Source organism: Suncus etruscus, chromosome 17 (genome assembly GCF_024139225.1).
Source record: "Suncus etruscus isolate mSunEtr1 chromosome 17, mSunEtr1.pri.cur, whole genome shotgun sequence".
NCBI lineage: Eukaryota > Metazoa > Chordata > Mammalia > Eulipotyphla > Soricidae > Suncus > Suncus etruscus.
Window position 1 is genome coordinate 21,243,428 of NC_064864.1, and position 18,177 is coordinate 21,261,604.

Consider the following 18,177-nt stretch of genomic DNA (forward strand, 5'->3'; position numbering starts at 1 on the left):
AAAAAATGATAACCACATAGCAGGGATATAACAAATACTCAAAGGCAACAGAAACTTAAGAACTGGTCTCCTGGAAGAAATTACCGTGGGAAAGTAAAGGTGACTAGATTATGGTGAAAGGGATGTTTAGGACAGTGATAAAGGAAGTGGACATTCTGGGAGAGGGTGTGGTGAGGAATTTTTGTTATGTATAGAACCCTGTCTTAACAATATTGTAAAACAACATGCCTAGGATAAAATTAAATAATAGCATTTTTTTCTTTTTTTTTTTTTTGGTTTTTGGTTTTTGGGCCACACCCATTTGACGCTCAGGGGTTACTCCTGGCTATGTGCTCAGAAATCGCCCCTGGCTTGGGGGGACCATATGGGACGCCGGGGGATCGAACCGCGGTCCTTCCTTGGCTAGCGCTTGCAAGGCAGACACCTTACCTCCAGCGCCACCTACCCGGCCCCAGCATTTTTTTCTTATAATCAACTAGAGGCATGGATGTGCCTCATTTTATGGGGGTTGCTACATAAACAGCTCTTGGTGACTTCTACCCAATCAATTTGTACTCAGCTTGCCACAGCAACACCAACATATTTGACCTTCACTTGCCTCTGGGCCCTAAGAGAAAGAGAAAGACAGACAGACAGACAGGCAGACACACACACACACAAAGACAGACAGACAGGCAGACACACACATATACACACACACACACACACACACAAAGACAGACAGACAGGCAGACACACACATACACATACACACACACACACACACACACACATCCTTCTGAGGACACATTTTCCATGCACAGAAGATGCTTCTGAGGCATGGTTTCAGACTGCTGGCCTTTGTCCTCTGTGATGCCCTGACCAGATGAAGCAAACAAATCCAGTATTGTGATAGATGATTTTTTTATTAAGATATTTAGAGTCACCATAGATGAGATTACCTAACATAGCACTACCATTTATAATTAGGACATTCCATATTCCAGCTCAGTATCTGAAGCTTTTTTCCTCCACAACTGAAATGTACCACCCATAGATCTGAGTTCAAGTCATTTTCTCTTTATAAGCCTACAAGCATTTGTGGGGATACTGGATCTGGCAAAGAGGGTTGGATTTAGAGGCTTACTCGGGTCACATTTGGATTACTAGTATCTAGAAGGTGGTGTTTCACACATCTTTTTCCTCAGTGATGACTTTACAGAGAACCACTAACTATAACCGGTCTTTCAAGCTATCAGGCCTGCTCTTTAATGGGAAATACCAGAAAGGTTTAAATTAGAAGTATTGATGTCGCCACTGGGATGTTCATAGAATTCTCTCCTGAATGGAGAACCACAGCAGAGTTAGTGGTTACTGACAAGATAAGGGACCAGAATTCATCTGTGACCCAAACCTGAACCCCTAGTTGCATACTTTTTCAGAGACATGTACAACTTCAACTTAACAAGTGTCAGCTGTAGCTAAAGAGAAATCAACATGCTTGGAAACAACTTGGGAACAGTTATTTCTACAGATTGTTTTTGCCTTGGTAGAATCTAACATTTCTGCTTGTCCCCAGAAATGGGGCTGACTATGGGAAATTCCTGAAGTCTCTTTCTTTGACTGGTCATCCAGTCATCCAGGGCCCATGGATTGTAGCTCATGTATGGAATCATTACTGTCCTCTTTGTAATACCTCTCCAATCTCTTGTTTTTCTTCACAGAAATTCTAGCTACATTGAGAGGTCATTCTGGCTTGGTTAAAGGGTTGACTTGGGACCCTGTTGGTAAATACATTGCCTCTCAAGCTGATGACCGCAGCCTGAAGGTATGGAGGACACTAGACTGGCAATTGGAGACCAGCATCACCAAACCTTTTGATGAGGTAATAAGACTACCTAGAGAACTCAACTCACTGCCTTTGTCCTCTGCATAGAACTATTGTCCTAACTTAGTGGATGATTGGGTGTGGGGTCAGCATTCTCTAGAACACCAAGAAGAATTAGACAGGACTGATCTTAAACTTTGATGGGTTAGGGGCCAGGCGGTGGCGCTAAAGGTAAGGTGCCTGCCTTGCCTGCGCTAGCCTTGGACGGACCGAGGTTTGATCCCCCGGTGTCCCATATGGTCCCCCAAGCCAGGAGCAACTTCTGAGCACATAGCCAGGAGTAACCCCTGAGCGTTACCGGGTGTGGCCCAAAAACCAAAAAAAAAAAAAAAAAAACTTTGGGTTAGCTTTTTTTCCATATCATCTCACTTCACAGACAGAATATGAAAGAATGCCCTCCTGCTCTGGTCCAGGTCAGAGGAACAGGGTCTTTCTATTGTGCATTTTGTAGATTTAATGGAATTTAAAGACTTGCCCTAGTTCTGATGGCATCAAGGTTTCTGGTGAAATGACAGTCTTGAGAGAGTAGGTGAACAGACTCAAAGCATTTTTCTGTTGTTTAATTTGGGAGCCACATCCAAAGTGCTAAAGGCTTACACTCAGGGATCACTTCTTGCATTGCACAAGGGACCATATTGGGTGCTTGAGATCAAATTTAGTCCAACCACATGCAAGGCATGTACCTAGTGTAGTATCATTGCAGCCATCTCTTCTGTTAATGTGAATGGTCTGCAGACCTCAAGTGATGTAGTCTACTGGTGTTGGCAGAAGAAAGAGGCTAGTGGCCAGACAGATTTTGCCCATACTGAATTGACATTTAATAGAGGTAATGTCTTACAGATCCCTTTGAAGCCTATCCAGCCATACTGGTTAGCTCACATGAGTAATGTCAGATATCACATCTCTCATCATTTGATAGAACCTTGGAGTTTTTTTTTGGCGGGGGTGGGGGGTTTCCACATTCAGCGGTACTCCATGTTTCCTCTTGGCTCTGCATTCGAAGATCTCTCCTAGCAGGACTCAGAGGACTGTATATGGTGCAACCTTTTATTTGATTCATTTGGAGATACCAGAAGCTCAAATGTGTGCTCCACAATCACATAGTCACATGTGTGAATTAGTTCACCTTTATTTCTTTTTTAGAAAGGGGTGGTGAATGGGGCTGGAGAGATAGCATGGAGGTAAGGCATTTGCCCTTCATGCAGGAGTTCATCTGTTCGAATCCCGGCGTCCCATATGGTCCCCCGTGCCTGCCAGGAGCAATTTCTGAGCCTGGAGCCAAGAATAACCCCTGAGCACTGCCGGGTGTGACCCAAAAACCACAAAAAAAAAAAAAAGAAAGGGGTGGTGAATAGGATTGGACAGCACTGCACTTGATGGTGCCTGGCTGTAGGGCTATTTCTGGATGCTCAGCAGTCACTCCCAGTAGTGCTAGAGGAACCATTTGATTCTGGTCATTGAACCCAGGACTTGCAATGCCTGTGCTCTGGTCCTTTGAACTATTTTCCCAGACATTATCTTTATTCTTTTTTTGGGGGGGGCACACCCCTTTGATGCTCAGGGGTTACTCCTGGCTAAGCACTCAGAAATTGCCCCTGGCTTGGGGGGACCATATGGGACACCAGGGGATCGAACCGTGGTCCTTTCTTGGCTAGCGCTTGCAAGGCAGACACCTTACCTCAAGCGCCACCTCACGGACCCCTTTATCCTTATTCTTTTTTTGTTTTGTTTTTGTTTTTGTTTTTGGGCCACACCCGGCGGTGCTCAGGGGTTACTCCTGGCTGTCTGCTCAGAAATAGCTCCTGGCAGGCACGGGGGACCATATGGGACACCAGGATTCGAACCAACCACCTTTGGTCCTGGATCGGCTGCTTGCAAGGCAAACACCACTGTGCTATCTCTCCAGGCCCCTATCTTTATTCTTGTCACCAAAATTTTGGTCACAAAAGTTGACCTTCACCTCCTTTGAAACACAAATGTCTCTTTCAGTGTGGAGGAACGACCCATGTGTTGCGGCTTAGCTGGTCACCTGATGGACACTATCTGGTATCTGCCCATGCCATGAATAATTCTGGCCCCACTGCACAGATTATTGAACGGGAAGGCTGGAAGACCAACATGGATTTTGTTGGGCACCGGAAAGCTGTGACTGTTGTGGTGAGTGTATTTTACCTCATGTTCACTACATATTGGGCATACTCCTAGTGGCATGCTTAGAGCCTGGGCGGTGCCTCTAAAATACTAAGTCTCATGTAGGACTAAGTGGTAGGATTTGAGTCACATTGTTTTTTTGTTTTTTCAGTGAAAATACTTACGTATCAATATTTAAAAGCTGATATGGGGGGGGGTAAAAACAAAAGCTGATATCACTACAACAATTCTGATTAGAGACATTGTACTATTTGGAGCTGATTACTTAAGCCTGGGAGTCGCAACAAGTGGCCTACTTGCCATGATCCAGGAGATATAGTGTGAGTATATGTATTTATCCTTACAGCTCAGCCATTACTAGGTATGGCTCTAAGACTATGCTACAGATCACAGGAGTATTTATTCATTTGTATCTGGAGCTGCTGCCTGCTCTTGATCCTGCTCATCTTTCCCATTGTTTAAATTGATGTTACCATGTACTATAAATAAAAGTATAAATAGTATGCCTTTAAAATACTGTTTCTTGGGCCCGGAGAGATAGCACAGCGGCATTTGCCTTGCAAGCAGCCGATCCAGGACCAAAGGTGGTTGGTTCGAATCCCGGTGTCCCATATGGTCCCCCGTGCCTGCCAGGAGCTATTTCTGAGCAGACAGCCAGGAGTCACCCCTGAGCAGCGCCGGGTGTGACCCAAAAAACCCAAAAAAACAAAACAAAAAAAAATACTGTTTCTTTTTGTTTGTTTGTTTTTGTTTTGTTTTTGTTTTGTTTTTTTTGTTTTTGTTTTTTTGGGGGGGCCACACCTGGCGGTGCTCAGGGGTTACTCCTGGCTGTCTGCTCAGAAATAGCTCCTGGCAGGCACGGGGGACCATATGGGACACCGGGATTCGAACCACCTTTGGTCCTGGATCGGCTGCTTGCAAGGCAAACACTGCTGTGTTATCTCTCCAGGCCCTAAAATACTGTTTCAGTTGTACTCTTTGTACAGTTTTACTTGAAACCAGAACTTTGTTGCCATAGCACTGAGAGTCAGTGCTTCCTAGTTAGCCCAATGCTTCCACTTGAATCTCAAGTGACTTTTACAACGTCTATATAAACATCTGGAAGATGTTGGAAACGGCTTCATACCCAGCTGAGTAGGAGTAGAGACTAAATCCCAGATTTAACACTTTCAGAGTGCATGTTCTCAGCTCTCTCTGTTTCTGCCTGACCTCTGGTATTGGAACTCTTCTGGACCACCTGCCACCAGACTAGAATTTTTTTTTTTTTTAACAGTTTGGTTTTCAAGTCTGAGTCAAGTGCTGTCATGCCTTTCAATCCAAGAAAGTGGTAGTGAGCTCTGTAGCTTCTGACCTTCCAAAAACAAAGCCTAGCTTTCACTGTTGGTACCACAATGGGCTGACTTTATCATGATAAAGCCATCATCCCTGGCTAAGTGAGATATTCCAGGCAGCTCAATTCTTTTAGGGAAATAATTAATGGAATGAATCTCTCCTGATGCTCCCCTTGTCTTCTGTAAGGATATGTTTTTTAAAGGTCAGGTCCTACACAATGCCCTGCCAAAGATGAATTTAGAAGACCAATTTCAGTATCCAGATCTACTGATCTGCCAGCAAGTCCATGAATAGAGGGCTGGTAGATCCAGCTTTAGATCTACTTCTCAGTACTTATTCATATAATTTATATTTTCTGACATTTCTGAGTCTTCATTTTATCCTTAGCAAATATCTCCTTAAGGTAGTTGTAAAAATGAAATAGTATGTGCCTAGGCTTCCACCAGTAGGCTAGATTGTAATGTATCTCAATACTTAAACTGGCTTGATGCTTATTTATTTTAATATTGTTATTTGGCTTTAGAAATTTAACCCAAAAATCTTCAAAAAGAAGCAAAAGAATGGGAGTTCTGCAAAGCCTAGCTGTCCATACTGTTGCTGTGCTGTTGGCAGCAAGGACCGTTCTCTCTCTGTCTGGGTAAGCCTCTGTCATAAATTTTTGCTACTCCTGTAGGCAGTGATATAGAATATGGTGTAGGTTGCATCCTAGTAGATCCTGAGGACCTAGAAGAGAAGAGACCTCCACCTGTGGTGGTACTTTGTGTGTGTTTCTTCCCTATAATTGGTCCTTCATCACCCCAGAAGGAAGCACTGATGACCTAACCAAAAGAGGCTATCCTAACCCCTAGCTAAAGCCACTTATGTCTAGATCCAGGGAATATTCTCAATGATTCTCAATGATTCATAGCTGACATGTTCTGTTTGCTTTTTGGGGTTATTTGGGAGAGTTTGGGTTTTGGATCATACCCGGTGATGCTCAGGAGTTACTCCTGGGTATACACTCAGAAATTACTTCTGGCAGGCGCTGGGGACCATGTGGGATGCTGGGAATCAAACCTGGGTCTGCCATATGCAAGGCAAATGCCCACATACTGTACAGTAGTTCTGGCCCCTATTTCCTTTTTTTAATAGACCTTTGCGTCAACATACATTCATCTTTCTTATCCACAGGTTCTGCATCTGAGTTTTTACCAACCAGATCTGAAAAATAGGTGCTTTGTATTAGACCTTTATTGGTGTGTCTATGCTGAACAAATACCAAATTTTTTATTTTTACTTTTTTTGTTTTTTGGGTCACACCCAGCAGCGCTCAGGGGTTACTCCTGGCTCTATGCTCAGAAATCGCTCCTGGCATGCTCAGGAAACCATATGGGATACCAACCTTCTTCATGCAAGGCAAATGCCTTACCTCCATGCCATCTCTCCGGCCCCTAAGTACAAATGTTTTTTTCCTTTGTCATTGTTCCCTAAATAGTATGATGTAACTATTTTATATAGTGTTTATATTGTGTTAGGTTTTATTATTAATCTAGAAATGATTTGAAATATTTGGGGCTGGGGAGATAGCACAGCAGTAGGGCTTTTGCCTTACATGCAGAAGGACGGGGGTGATTTCTGAGCATAAAACCAGGAGTAACCCCTGAGCGCTGCCGGGTATGACCAAAAACCAAAAAACAAAACAAAGCAAAAAAAATTGGGCATATAAATTATTTGAAAATAATAAGTACTTGAGCAGCTTTGAATTATTGGTATCCTCTAGGAATACCAATTGCCTGTGGGGAAGAAGGAACAGTTTTATAACCTACAAAAAGTATATTCAGGACTGGAGAGATAGTACAATAGGCAGGGCACTTGCCTTGCACACAACTGACCCAGTTTTTATCTCTAGCACAATATAGTCCCTCAATCCCCCCCATCTTCCCCTTCCCTAGGGATCCTTGAGCTAAGAATAAACTCTGAGTCCAGCCAGGTGTGGCCCAAAAACGGGAAAAAAAGAAAAATGTTTTCTGATGTATTCATTCCAATGCATTGTCATACACAATTGCATCACTGTAACCACTGCCCTAGAAGGTTCCCTAAAGGCAACCACTTAATGATACCTATCACAGTGGTGTTGCTTATTATTGGAATTTTGTAGTATTTATTTGTCTTGCATTACTTTTATTCACATAATTATTGAGAATCATGTTTTTTGTTGCCAGAAGTGTATTTCATACAATCAGTTACCTCATAAGCAGTGTGGACTTGAAGTTTGAATGTTAGTTTCAGACTGCTTTTTTTATGGCATATGGTATACAAGGCATTTTACTTTTATCACTGAATTGGATCCCTGGCCCTCTTCTCTCACTGCATTTATAATTGTTGGTCATAGAGAAATTGAGCCTAAGGTTCATGGTTCTTGACTAAAATGTCATTGATCACATTCAGATATTCACAAAGGTTACAGGTTTTTGTGTAGTTTATAGACATGGGGGGGGGGCCTGAGGGCGCTTCAGCGCTCTTTATTTTCCAGACGTTAAATTTGGAAGATTATTTTTATAGATTCTCTAGCTAAACAACTGGTGGAAGCCTTGTAAAAGTATACTCCCACTCAGTGCTATCACCCCTTGACCCATCATTCACATAGCAGGGTGGTTATGCACAACCGTATGATCTTACATTACAATAGAACATTGAGACAGCACAAGCCTTGAGCAACTAAATAATACATGAACGGTATAAAAAACATGTTTCTGGAGAGCACATACATGCTTTGACTGTGGGAGCACTGGTTTTGTCACTAGCACTTCAAGAAACATGGAAATAGCCTCCAGTAACTGCTTGGTATGCCACCTATCCCTTTCCCCAAACAGGCACAAAATAAAACATTTTTTTTCCATGATTGGGTGGAGCTAGGGAGTAGTGTGACCTCCCAAATGCTGCTCAGTAGACCTACCGCCCCATCAGTGATTCTCAGCCAACCAGGCTAGCAATTTATTGCAAGTACCTAAGGATACCATGCTGCACCGCCACCAGTGTATGGTCTGCTCCTGGGTCTGTGCTCAGGAAACCAACCACATCTGGTACAGGAGATCAGACCTGGGTTTACCACATGCAAGGCAATCCCCTTAACTCTTGCACTATCTCCAGCACCTTTCCAAGATATTTAATGACATTAAATGCAAAAGCAGGTTAACCTTGAATCTGGATTAAGAGCCATTTAAACTGGCTTTGTGTGTGTCTAAACAGTCCTCAAACTCTTTATAAAATTAACCGTGGAGGGGCTGGAACGATAGCACAGCGGAAGGGCGTTTGCCTTGCACACACTGACCCAGGACCGACCTGGGTTTGATCCCCGGTGTCCCATATGGTCCCCCAAGCCTGCCAGGAGCAATTTCTGAGTGCAGAGCCAGGAGTAACCCCTGAGCGTCATTGGGTGTAGCCCAAAAACCAAAATAAATAAATAAACAAATAACCATGTAATATATGTAACCAGTTGTCCCAAACATTGGACCAATAATTGCAGAACTGCTCAGACCCAGAGATCTGTTGGCTTCTCTTTGATGCTATTTTCCTTCCATGATAATTGCCTTTTCTGTTATCTTCTGACCAAGCCTTGTTGTTCTATTCACCTCTTTTGTTGATCTTCTCTGATTTCTGTTTTGGGCCATTCCTCTGTTTAAGTCAGAGCCATTCCAGAACCCTTTTCTCATTTGCTCATTGTTTGGGTGATACTTTTTTCCCCTGCCATTCCCATCAAGCAGTGAACCTTTAATGTAAAGGCCTCTCCATTATGTATTGTCTGGGCTAGCTTTGGTTTCTGCAGTTTGGGATTTTAGTAATTACTGTTAGAATAAAGTTGGAATGACTTGAATAACTTTTTTATATCAGCAAAGCATCACTCATAGATTCTGGGACAAGTAGTGTCAACTGAAAGGACAAAGAGGGTTTTTTTAGACATTTCACTAATTTTTGGTGCTTTTCTTTCAGCTCACATGTTTAAAACGACCTTTGGTTGTCATCCATGAACTGTTTGACAAATCCATTATGGATATTTCCTGGTAAGATGTATTCTAGTTCAAATATTTAGAGTAGAAAAAGGATAAGCCCTTACCAAATTGGAATCAAAGGCCTTCTGGATATAGCTGCAGCAGGCCACTAATACCATCCACCAATCACTCCCAGGCTATATGTATATGATTGATTAAAGGACAGTTTTCTGCTCTGAAAAGTACTACTGTGTACTACCTGCTCCTGTACTTCATGCTATAGTAGGACTTACTACTGAAAATCCCTTAGACAAACTGGTATTTATCTGAGAAAAGGATACTGTTATCCTATTTCTACTTCACTCATAGCACATGAATCAAATTAACATAAATGTGGAGATATATTTTCTGCTTCTCCATGACCTCACGTAAATACACACTTCCTCAATTTTTTGTTTTTGCAGGTCAGGGCCTTGCACGTGCAAGACAAGTGCTCTAACACTGAGCCACATCTTCATTTATTTTTTTAATGGTTTCAAAAACAAAAATTAAATTAATATATAATGATAAGTAGAGACGGTTTATACCTGTGCTTAGAACTATAGGGTGCAAGAGCCTCTAACGTATTTTTACCCACATCCCCACTGCCATCAGGCCATGGAAGAAAACCAGAGGTTTTCAGACTCTCCTTAGCCCCCTTCTCCACTGTTCTCTAGTCCCATTCCTGGGTATGAGTAAGCACCATAGACACTTGCTCCCAGATGACTGACACAATTTTTTTCAGGACTCTGAACGGGTTGGGCATCCTGGTGTGCTCGATGGATGGGTCTGTGGCATTCCTAGATTTCTCCCAGGATGAACTTGGAGATCCACTGAGTGAAGAGGAAAAGGTAGGAAAACAACCAAATATATCACTGGTATGTGGCCTATATGCTATATATACTCTAGTACCATAGGTACAGCGACAGTAGCTCTTTTAATTGGACCTTATCTTTCTTATACGTGTGTTGTTTAAGTATTATTGGGGGTTATCTCATTATAGCTAATCATTTTTCTTTTTAAAATTGATTCCTTTAAAAATTAATTAGTATATATCAGAAATTAGGTCTGGAATTAGTAATATTGGGCAGTATGGGGTCAAGGTGAATGTCTTGCATACACTGACTCCAATTTGATCCCTGACATTCGATGGTTCCCAGAGCATTGCTAAGTGCAGTTCTTAAATTCCCCATGAACCTCAGGGGTTACTTGGGTAATCCCCAGCACCACAGAATCTAAGCAACATTGAATTCTTGGTTCTTCACATTAAACAGCTGACCTACTTGTTTATGAATTACCAGAAGGGGCCACTGGATCTCCTGAGCGCTTCTTGGGAGGCCACCCAAAAATAAAATAACATTTGTGGCGATCTCTTTTGGAAATAAAAGATTAGCCTCATTCTTGGAATATTATTATCTTGGGAAAGAGCAGTAGTGTCTTTCTAAGACCATTTTTACATTTCTTGTTTTGTACTTAAGTAGTTGCCACAAAGCAGCAATTATAGTAATATTGGTCATATCTTTATTTGTTCATTTTTTGAGCAGTGCACTATACCCAGTGATGCTCAAGGTTTATTCATAGATGCTCAGGGATCATTCCTGGTGGGGCTTAGGAGACCAACTATATGGGGTGCTGGGGGTCAAACCTGGGATATATGTGTGCAAGGAATTCCCTACCTTTTGTACTATATCTCTAGGTCATGCATTTTTGATGTTTGGGACCACACCCAGCACTGTGCTCAGAGTTTACTCTTGGTTCTTTACTCAGGGATCACTCCTGGTGGTGGTGCTCAGGAACCATTTGCAGTGCTGGGGATGGAACCAGAGTCTGCCATATACATGGCCATATTAACCCCTATACTATCTCTTTGGCCTTGCCATGCTTTTTTGTTTTGTTTTTGTTTTAGGGCCATACCCAGCGGTGCTCAGGGCTAACTTCTGCCTCTATGCTCAGAGATCACTCCTGGCAGGCTCGGGGGACCATAAGGGGTGCCAGGGATGGAACCTGGGTCGGCTGCATGTAAGGCAAGCGTCCTACCCACTATACTATCTCTCCGGTCCCTGCCATGCATTTTTTATATATTTTATTTAACTAGGTTATTTATTTTATTGATGAGATGGCTAAGCCTTGGAAAATAACATGACCCTTTGCGAAGGGTCATGTAGCCCCTTTTACCCCTTAGATAGAAGAACAGAGGCATGAATCAAGCCTTTGGTTTGGGCCTTATTTTCTATGTGTTCTTTGTAACATTGTAGTAATCTGCCCCTCAAGGGCTTTGAGGAAGGCTCTATCTACTTTACCTTCTCCAGACTTAGAAACCTGCTACCTCTACAGAGGCCTTTGCCTGCACTCTGTGAAATATATTTGTCTGAATAAAGAAAATGAAAGTTCAGAGCAGGTAGGCAGTTCTCCCCTGCCTAAGCAGCATTCTCTGCCCGGACACATATGTCTCCTCACTTCCCTAATGATTGCATGTCCTTGTGTGAGTCTCTTCCCACCACTTTAGACTTCAATGTGCAGAGGATACCTTCTCTGTTCCTATCAGTCCTTTTGGCATGTTATAGCAAAGGACAAATGGAACTTGAGAAATGGAGGAAGGGACCCTACTCAGATAGGTCAGAACATGTTGGAGGAATACAGTAGTAGATTTCCCTGGAGTCTACTATAGATATCAGGCCTTCCTGTGCTCGTAGAGATACTTTCTGCACACTCTTGGAGCCTCCACTTACCTAGTGTTGATAGCCGTAGACATAAACAGTGAAAGCAAATTCTTTAGTTTGTTTCCCCAAAAAGTGTTTGGAATACCAGCGTTTGTTAATTTCAGTTCAACAAATGTTCATTGCCATTGTTCAGCCCCGTACTATATGGTATGGTTTCTTGTCAGTTACATTTATCCTCAACTGTCTATATGCAAGAGGCTGTGAGAATATAAAACTCTTCCAGCGTTATCTAAAACAGCAATGTGAAGAGCAGAGTAGGAAGCACTGGAGAGCTGGCATTTAGAATTCTGGGGTCCCTGTCCAGGTCTTTTCCCCTCTCAAAGCTAGAATAGTCTACATCACAACTGCTCCTCTGGAGAGTAGTGTCTACCATATAGTAGTTTATAGCTGGTTTGTTGTACTTCTCTCTGCTTCCTTAGAGCCGCATTCACCAATCCACCTATGGCAAGAGTTTGGCCATCATGACCGAAGCCCAACTCTCCACAGCTGTCATCGAGAACCCTGAGATGCTCAAATACCAGCGGAGGCAGCAGCAGCAGCTGGACCAGAAGAGTGCCACTTCCAAAGAGACAGGCTCATCTGCCTCGGTGGCTGGCGTGGTCAATGGTGAAAGTCTTGAAGACATCAGGAAGGTGAGGGCTCAGACCATTGAATTTACTGTCTTCTGGGTAGAGGAGGCCAGATGTCACATGGACATATGCTTAGGCACAGAATGAGGAGAATAAGCAAATACAAGTTGTAGGGAGAGGGAGTATATATTGCCTAGAGTAGATTGGGGTCTCTTGACTTCAATGACTATCAGCTGATGGGACCTAAAACACCATCATTAAAGACCTCTTTGTCCCAAATCATTTCTTTTTTTTTTTTTCGGGGGGGGGGGGTCACACCCGGCAGCACTCAGGGGTTACTCCTAGCTCTACGCTTTGAAATCGCTCCTGGCAGACTCGGGAGGCCATAAGAGATGCCAGGAGTCAAACCACTGTCCTTCTGAATACAAGGCAAATGCCCTACCTCCATGCTATCTCTCCGGCCCCCCAAATCATTTCTTAGTTCCTTCTTTATTTTTTTTTAATTTTTTTATTTTGAATTATGAGAACAAAAGAGTACAAGGTAAAGTTACAGTGGAAGGACAATCAGCCATAACATAATTCTCAGAAGAAGTCCCCTTGCTGATATCTTAACTTTGAACTTTCAGCCAAAGAACGTTAAGATAAATAAAACTGAATCCATGTACAATTACTTTGTCCCTCAAGTCCCCATATTGTAGCACATTGTAATATTTCTTAACAGCACACAAGGCAATCTAAAGCCATTAAACTTATGTAACTCCTTAAACATTAGAAGCATAGTATTTTTTACATTTTCATGTACATGCATATTAGCTTAAGTTAACCTCAAATTTTAAGTGGGTGCGTTTAACCTCAAATTTTAAGTGGGTGCATTTTAAGGATTAGAGTCAAAGGAGCACAGTGAAAACAGTGTTAGAGTGGCAATTGTTGTTTGCATAGGCCCACCAAAATATGAGAGGCATGGAAAGGAATAACCTTGGCCTAAATACAAAGAGATCCTACCCCTGAAGTTTCCTGGCATAAGACCAACTCTAGGCTTCAGGCAAGTTATCTTCCGATCCAAGACATTGTCCATAGTGCCAACACACTTTTCACACAGTCTCTGTTGTTGGTATCATGTTTCTGTATTAAAGATTCTGGAATCTGCATATCCTAAATTGAAGTCATGATGTGGAGCATCTTCTCGTTTCACCTCACCATTAAAGGGCAATGCAGGAAGCCCTGTCCTGTAAGCAGGTCCTTGTTAAGTCTTCTCATTGTTAAGGGAAGTCTCTTTTCAGCAGGACGATGTCTGAGCAGTGGTAGGGTCTTCCGTGGTAGAGGATTGCTTCCAGGTGATGTTATAGACAAACCTCACAATTAAGGGGCAATACAGCAAGCCCTGTCCAGTAAGCAGGTCATTGTTTTTGTTAAGTCTGCTTAGTGTTAAGGGAAGTCTTTTTTGAGTAGATCGATGTCAGAGCAGCTGTAGGGTCTTCCCTGGTAGAGGAATGCCTCCAGGTGATGTTATATACAACCTTAGATGTTTTGTAGATGTCTTCTCTAGATCAGGGGTGAATGGAGAATGCCCATTCTTCTGAGGCCTGTACCAGGTCTTTATGTCAATGTTCAGGGTGTAAGGTCTCATTGTGTGTTCCCATCTCTATTAGATAAGAACTTATTGGTATGTATAGTATTTTCCCATTTTAGTGTGCCTAAGCAAACAAGAAATAAAGCCTCGTGGTGCTATCAGATATATGGGGGCGTAAGAACATTTCCAACAATACCCATGACTTGGTTCAAACATAAGCATTAAACTGAGGGATTCTTTTACACCATATTTCATATTGAGCAGTTCACAAAGAGAAGATAAAAAACATGGGGGGGGGATCATCACTGTATAAGAAAATATTCAGCAAAAGTTATATCCGTCAAAGAAAACACCCATAAAATGTTGAAGAGACATAAGTGTCCTTTTTATGCCTTTTAAAATAGTTGGGTGGGTGTTAACTCCAGGGCACCACTTTGATCTGTGACTTAGGACTCTACAGTACTTAAGTTAGAAAGGGTAAATGAGGAGTAATGATGATAGTTGTTAAGGAAGTTAAAGAGAAATATGATCTTATGAACGGGTATGCAAAAGGGCAGAGTACAAAATGGACATTCTGCATTTATAAAAACATAATTCAATGATAGTGAGTACTATTAATGTTTCTTGTGCTTGGACAGAGATTACCAGTGACTTCAAGAAGCTGGGAGGCCAGAGGTTCAGGGCCCCACCCAGACCCTCCCTAAGGAGCTGAATGGATAATGGGGGAAAGCCTAGGGTACTTTCGAGCTCCACCAAGGGGCCCAACTCACCGCCTTGCCCAGGCATGTGGCCCAGGGAAGCCCTGGAGATCTGGAGCAAGGTGATAGAGGGGTGCTGGGGTTACCCAAGTCCTGCACCCCCACTAGGCCTGTTTAGGAAGGCCTCTGGCATGGCGGTGGCCTGCCAAACCCCCTCCTGCTAGACTCCCCCCAAATCATTTCTTTTTTTTTTTTTTTTTTAATTCTTTTTTTTTGTTTTGTTTTTGTGCCACACCCGGTAACGCTCAGGGGTTACTCCTGGCTATGTGCTCAGAAGTTGCTCCTGGCTTGGGGGACCATATGGGACACCGGGGGATCGAACCGCGGTCCGTCCAAGGCAGGCACCTTACCTTTAGCGCCACCGCCCGGCCCCCAAATCATTTCTTACAGAGAATTCCAACTTTCCCTCATTTGGTCTCTAGAAAATTGTAGGTATTGAGAACGGTGGTTTTTAGATTATGCCCTTATATATGTATGGGTTTCCCTTTTCTTCCTCTGGAAACATTGAGAGTAGTGAGGTGGGGTGGGGTGGGAATAATGATAAGGAACAGAGCAGGAAATGTTGGGATCACCTAGAGTTTACAACATCTTTGGGAATTTGTATAGTGTGATGAACAACTCAGAGACTTAGACACAGTGACTATTTGACACAGTGACCCTTAATAAAAGGAAGGATTTTGATTAAAAATAAAAGTTTTGTAGAGAAGATTTATGTCTCAAGGTTACAGGTCTTGTTCATTATTTTCATCATTGAATTCAGTGTCTTCTGGGTGGAGGAAGCCAATGTCACATGCTTCTGCCCTGAGAATTCAGCGGGGTTTACAGAACTGGTGATAAGTTGCTGGTGCTATTTCAACTGGTTTTTTGTTCTTGCTTCATTTGTAGTGCAGTAAGTTGAACATGTGTCCTGATAAAAATACATGTTCTTTGATTAGGTAGATTAGTTAATTGTATCAAAAGACTTTGGAGAGGAGAGTTAGAATACATTTAGTTAGAGGTTTAATTTTGATATTTTAAGATAATTGATTATAACTTTTCCCTTTGTTTTTGATACTCTTCTTTGCCAGAATCTTTTAAAGAAACAAGTTGAAACCCGAACAGCAGATGGACGGAGAAGAATCACGCCTCTTTGCATAGCACAGTTGGACACTGGGTACTTAATCACACACTTCCTCTGTCTTTCTCTTTTGATAACTAACACTTTGGGGGCTTTTGGGGAGGTGGGGAGGATTGGGCAAGGTTTAGGCTGGCAGTGCTCAGGCAGAGCCAGCTTACTCCTGGCTCTCCACTCAGAAATTACTCATGCTGATGCTCAGGATCATATGGGATATTGGTCAAAACTGGGTCAGCAGCATGCAAAGCAAGTGCCCTACCCACTGTAGTAACTCTCTGGCCCTGAAATAGCACTTTCTTAACATGTTGATGCTGGCGTTGCAATTCTGTTAATAAAGCCAAGTGTGCACCCGCAGAGGTATACTATAATGTCAAAGTATCAGGGTTCTCACTGGATTCTTGGGCCAATTTAATGCACAATATCTGGAAGTGAGAGAATTGAACCAACTTTCCATTCTTCTCTAAGATTTGTACTCCTGGTCCCGGAGAGATAGCACAGTGGTGTTTGCCTTGCAAGCAGCCGATCCAGGACCAAAGGTGGTTGGTTCGAATCCCGGTGTCCCATATGGTCCCCCGTGCCTGCCAGGAGCTATTTCTGAGCAGACAGCCAGGAGTAACCCCTGATTACCACCGGGGGTGGCCCAAAAACAAAAACAAAAAAAAGCTTTGTACTCCTCACAAGCCCTTTCACATTGAGTTGAAGGCATGCTGGAGGTTGCCCTCAGACAGTACAATGATCATGGCACATGCTAGGCAAGCATTTCTACCTCGCTAGATTTCTGAAACCACATGGTCCCATGCCCTAGAGACCCTGATACTGCTGGGTGGGGTCCTAGAAGCTCCAAAGACCCAACACCCTCTAAAAGCATTGCATCCTCAGGTTCTTGCATTCAGCCATAGTCAGAATTGGCTGAGAGTTGCCTTTGGGCCCTATCTCCCCACACACACATAACATGCATACCCAAAAACAGTTAAGTAACTATTTTGTTGTTTAACATTCTAGAAAATTCTTAGAGAATATTTTTATAATCTTAAAGTTTAATTAAATCACACAAAATTTAGAAGCTGGGGGCCGGAGAGATAGCATGGAGGTAAGGTGTTTGCCTTGCATGTAGAAGGTCAGCGGTTCGAATCCCAGCATCTCATATGGTCCCCTGAGCGCTGCCAAGTGTGACCCCAAAAAAAAACAAACAAAACAAAAAAAAGAGATTTAGAAGCTGGACAGGAGTTAGGTCACTGGCCTTTCATATGTCTGACCTTGGCACTAGGAATAATTCTTAAATGTAGAATCAGGAGTAACATTGTATGATGTGGTCCAAAGGAAGAAAGGGGGGGGGTAATGACACAAGGTTTTGGGGCTTCACAAGATATAGTACAGGGATTAAGACATTTGTCTTACATAGCGGCTAATACCAGTTCAATCTCAGGCACTGCATATAGTTCCCAAGCACTGTCAGGAGTGATTCCTGAGTGCAGAGTTCAGAGTAAGCCCTAGCACAGCCCAAAAACCAAAATAGAAAAGAAAATTTAAAGTGGAGGAATAGGCATTCTCATGCATGACTTATATAATTAAATCTTTAAGGGGGGGACATTTTAGAATTGCCAGAAAAGGAATAGGAGGGGTGAAGTGGTGGTGCTAGAAGTAAGGCATCTGCCTTGCAAGCACTAGCTTAGGACGGACCACAGTTCCATTCCCCGGTATCCCGTATGGTCCCCCCAAGGTAGGAGTGATTTCTGAGCCCATAGCCAGGAATAATTCCTGAGCTTCAACAGGTGTGGCCCAAAAACCAAAAAAAAGAAAAGGGACAGGAGAGATAGTACAACAGGTGGGAGGACACTTGTCTTGCATTGTGGCTAGCCCAGCTTCAGTCTCAAGCATTCCATATGGTAGGATTAAACCACTGACAGTAGTAAGTCATGAGCACAGAGCCAGGCGTAACCCTTGGGCATTGTCACGTATGGCCCTAAAACAAACAAAAATTAAAAAAAAAACTATCAAAATTTTTCAGAGAGAAAATCATGAATAGCTTTGTAACTCTCTCAGTGATTCTATTATAGAATTCATTTTATTTAAAAAATATTATCACAAA

General features: G+C 42.7%; 1 protein-coding gene across 4 annotated transcripts in view; it reads left to right on the plus strand.

Annotated features, from left to right (window-relative positions):
* The window catches only part of LOC125995055 (protein HIRA), an 88,914-nt gene that overhangs the window by 33,837 nt on the left and 36,900 nt on the right, over nt 1-18,177 (plus strand). For all 4 annotated transcript variants that reach the window (XM_049764591.1, XM_049764592.1, XM_049764593.1 and 1 more), the window contains 7 exons: nt 1,704-1,864; nt 3,857-4,024; nt 5,874-5,987; nt 9,320-9,390; nt 10,103-10,208; nt 12,497-12,709; nt 16,042-16,127. In XM_049764591.1, coding sequence (XP_049620548.1) covers nt 1,704-1,864; nt 3,857-4,024; nt 5,874-5,987; nt 9,320-9,390; nt 10,103-10,208; nt 12,497-12,709; nt 16,042-16,127 — 919 coding nt within the window. The remainder of the gene's footprint in view (nt 1-1,703; nt 1,865-3,856; nt 4,025-5,873; nt 5,988-9,319; nt 9,391-10,102; nt 10,209-12,496; nt 12,710-16,041; nt 16,128-18,177) is intronic.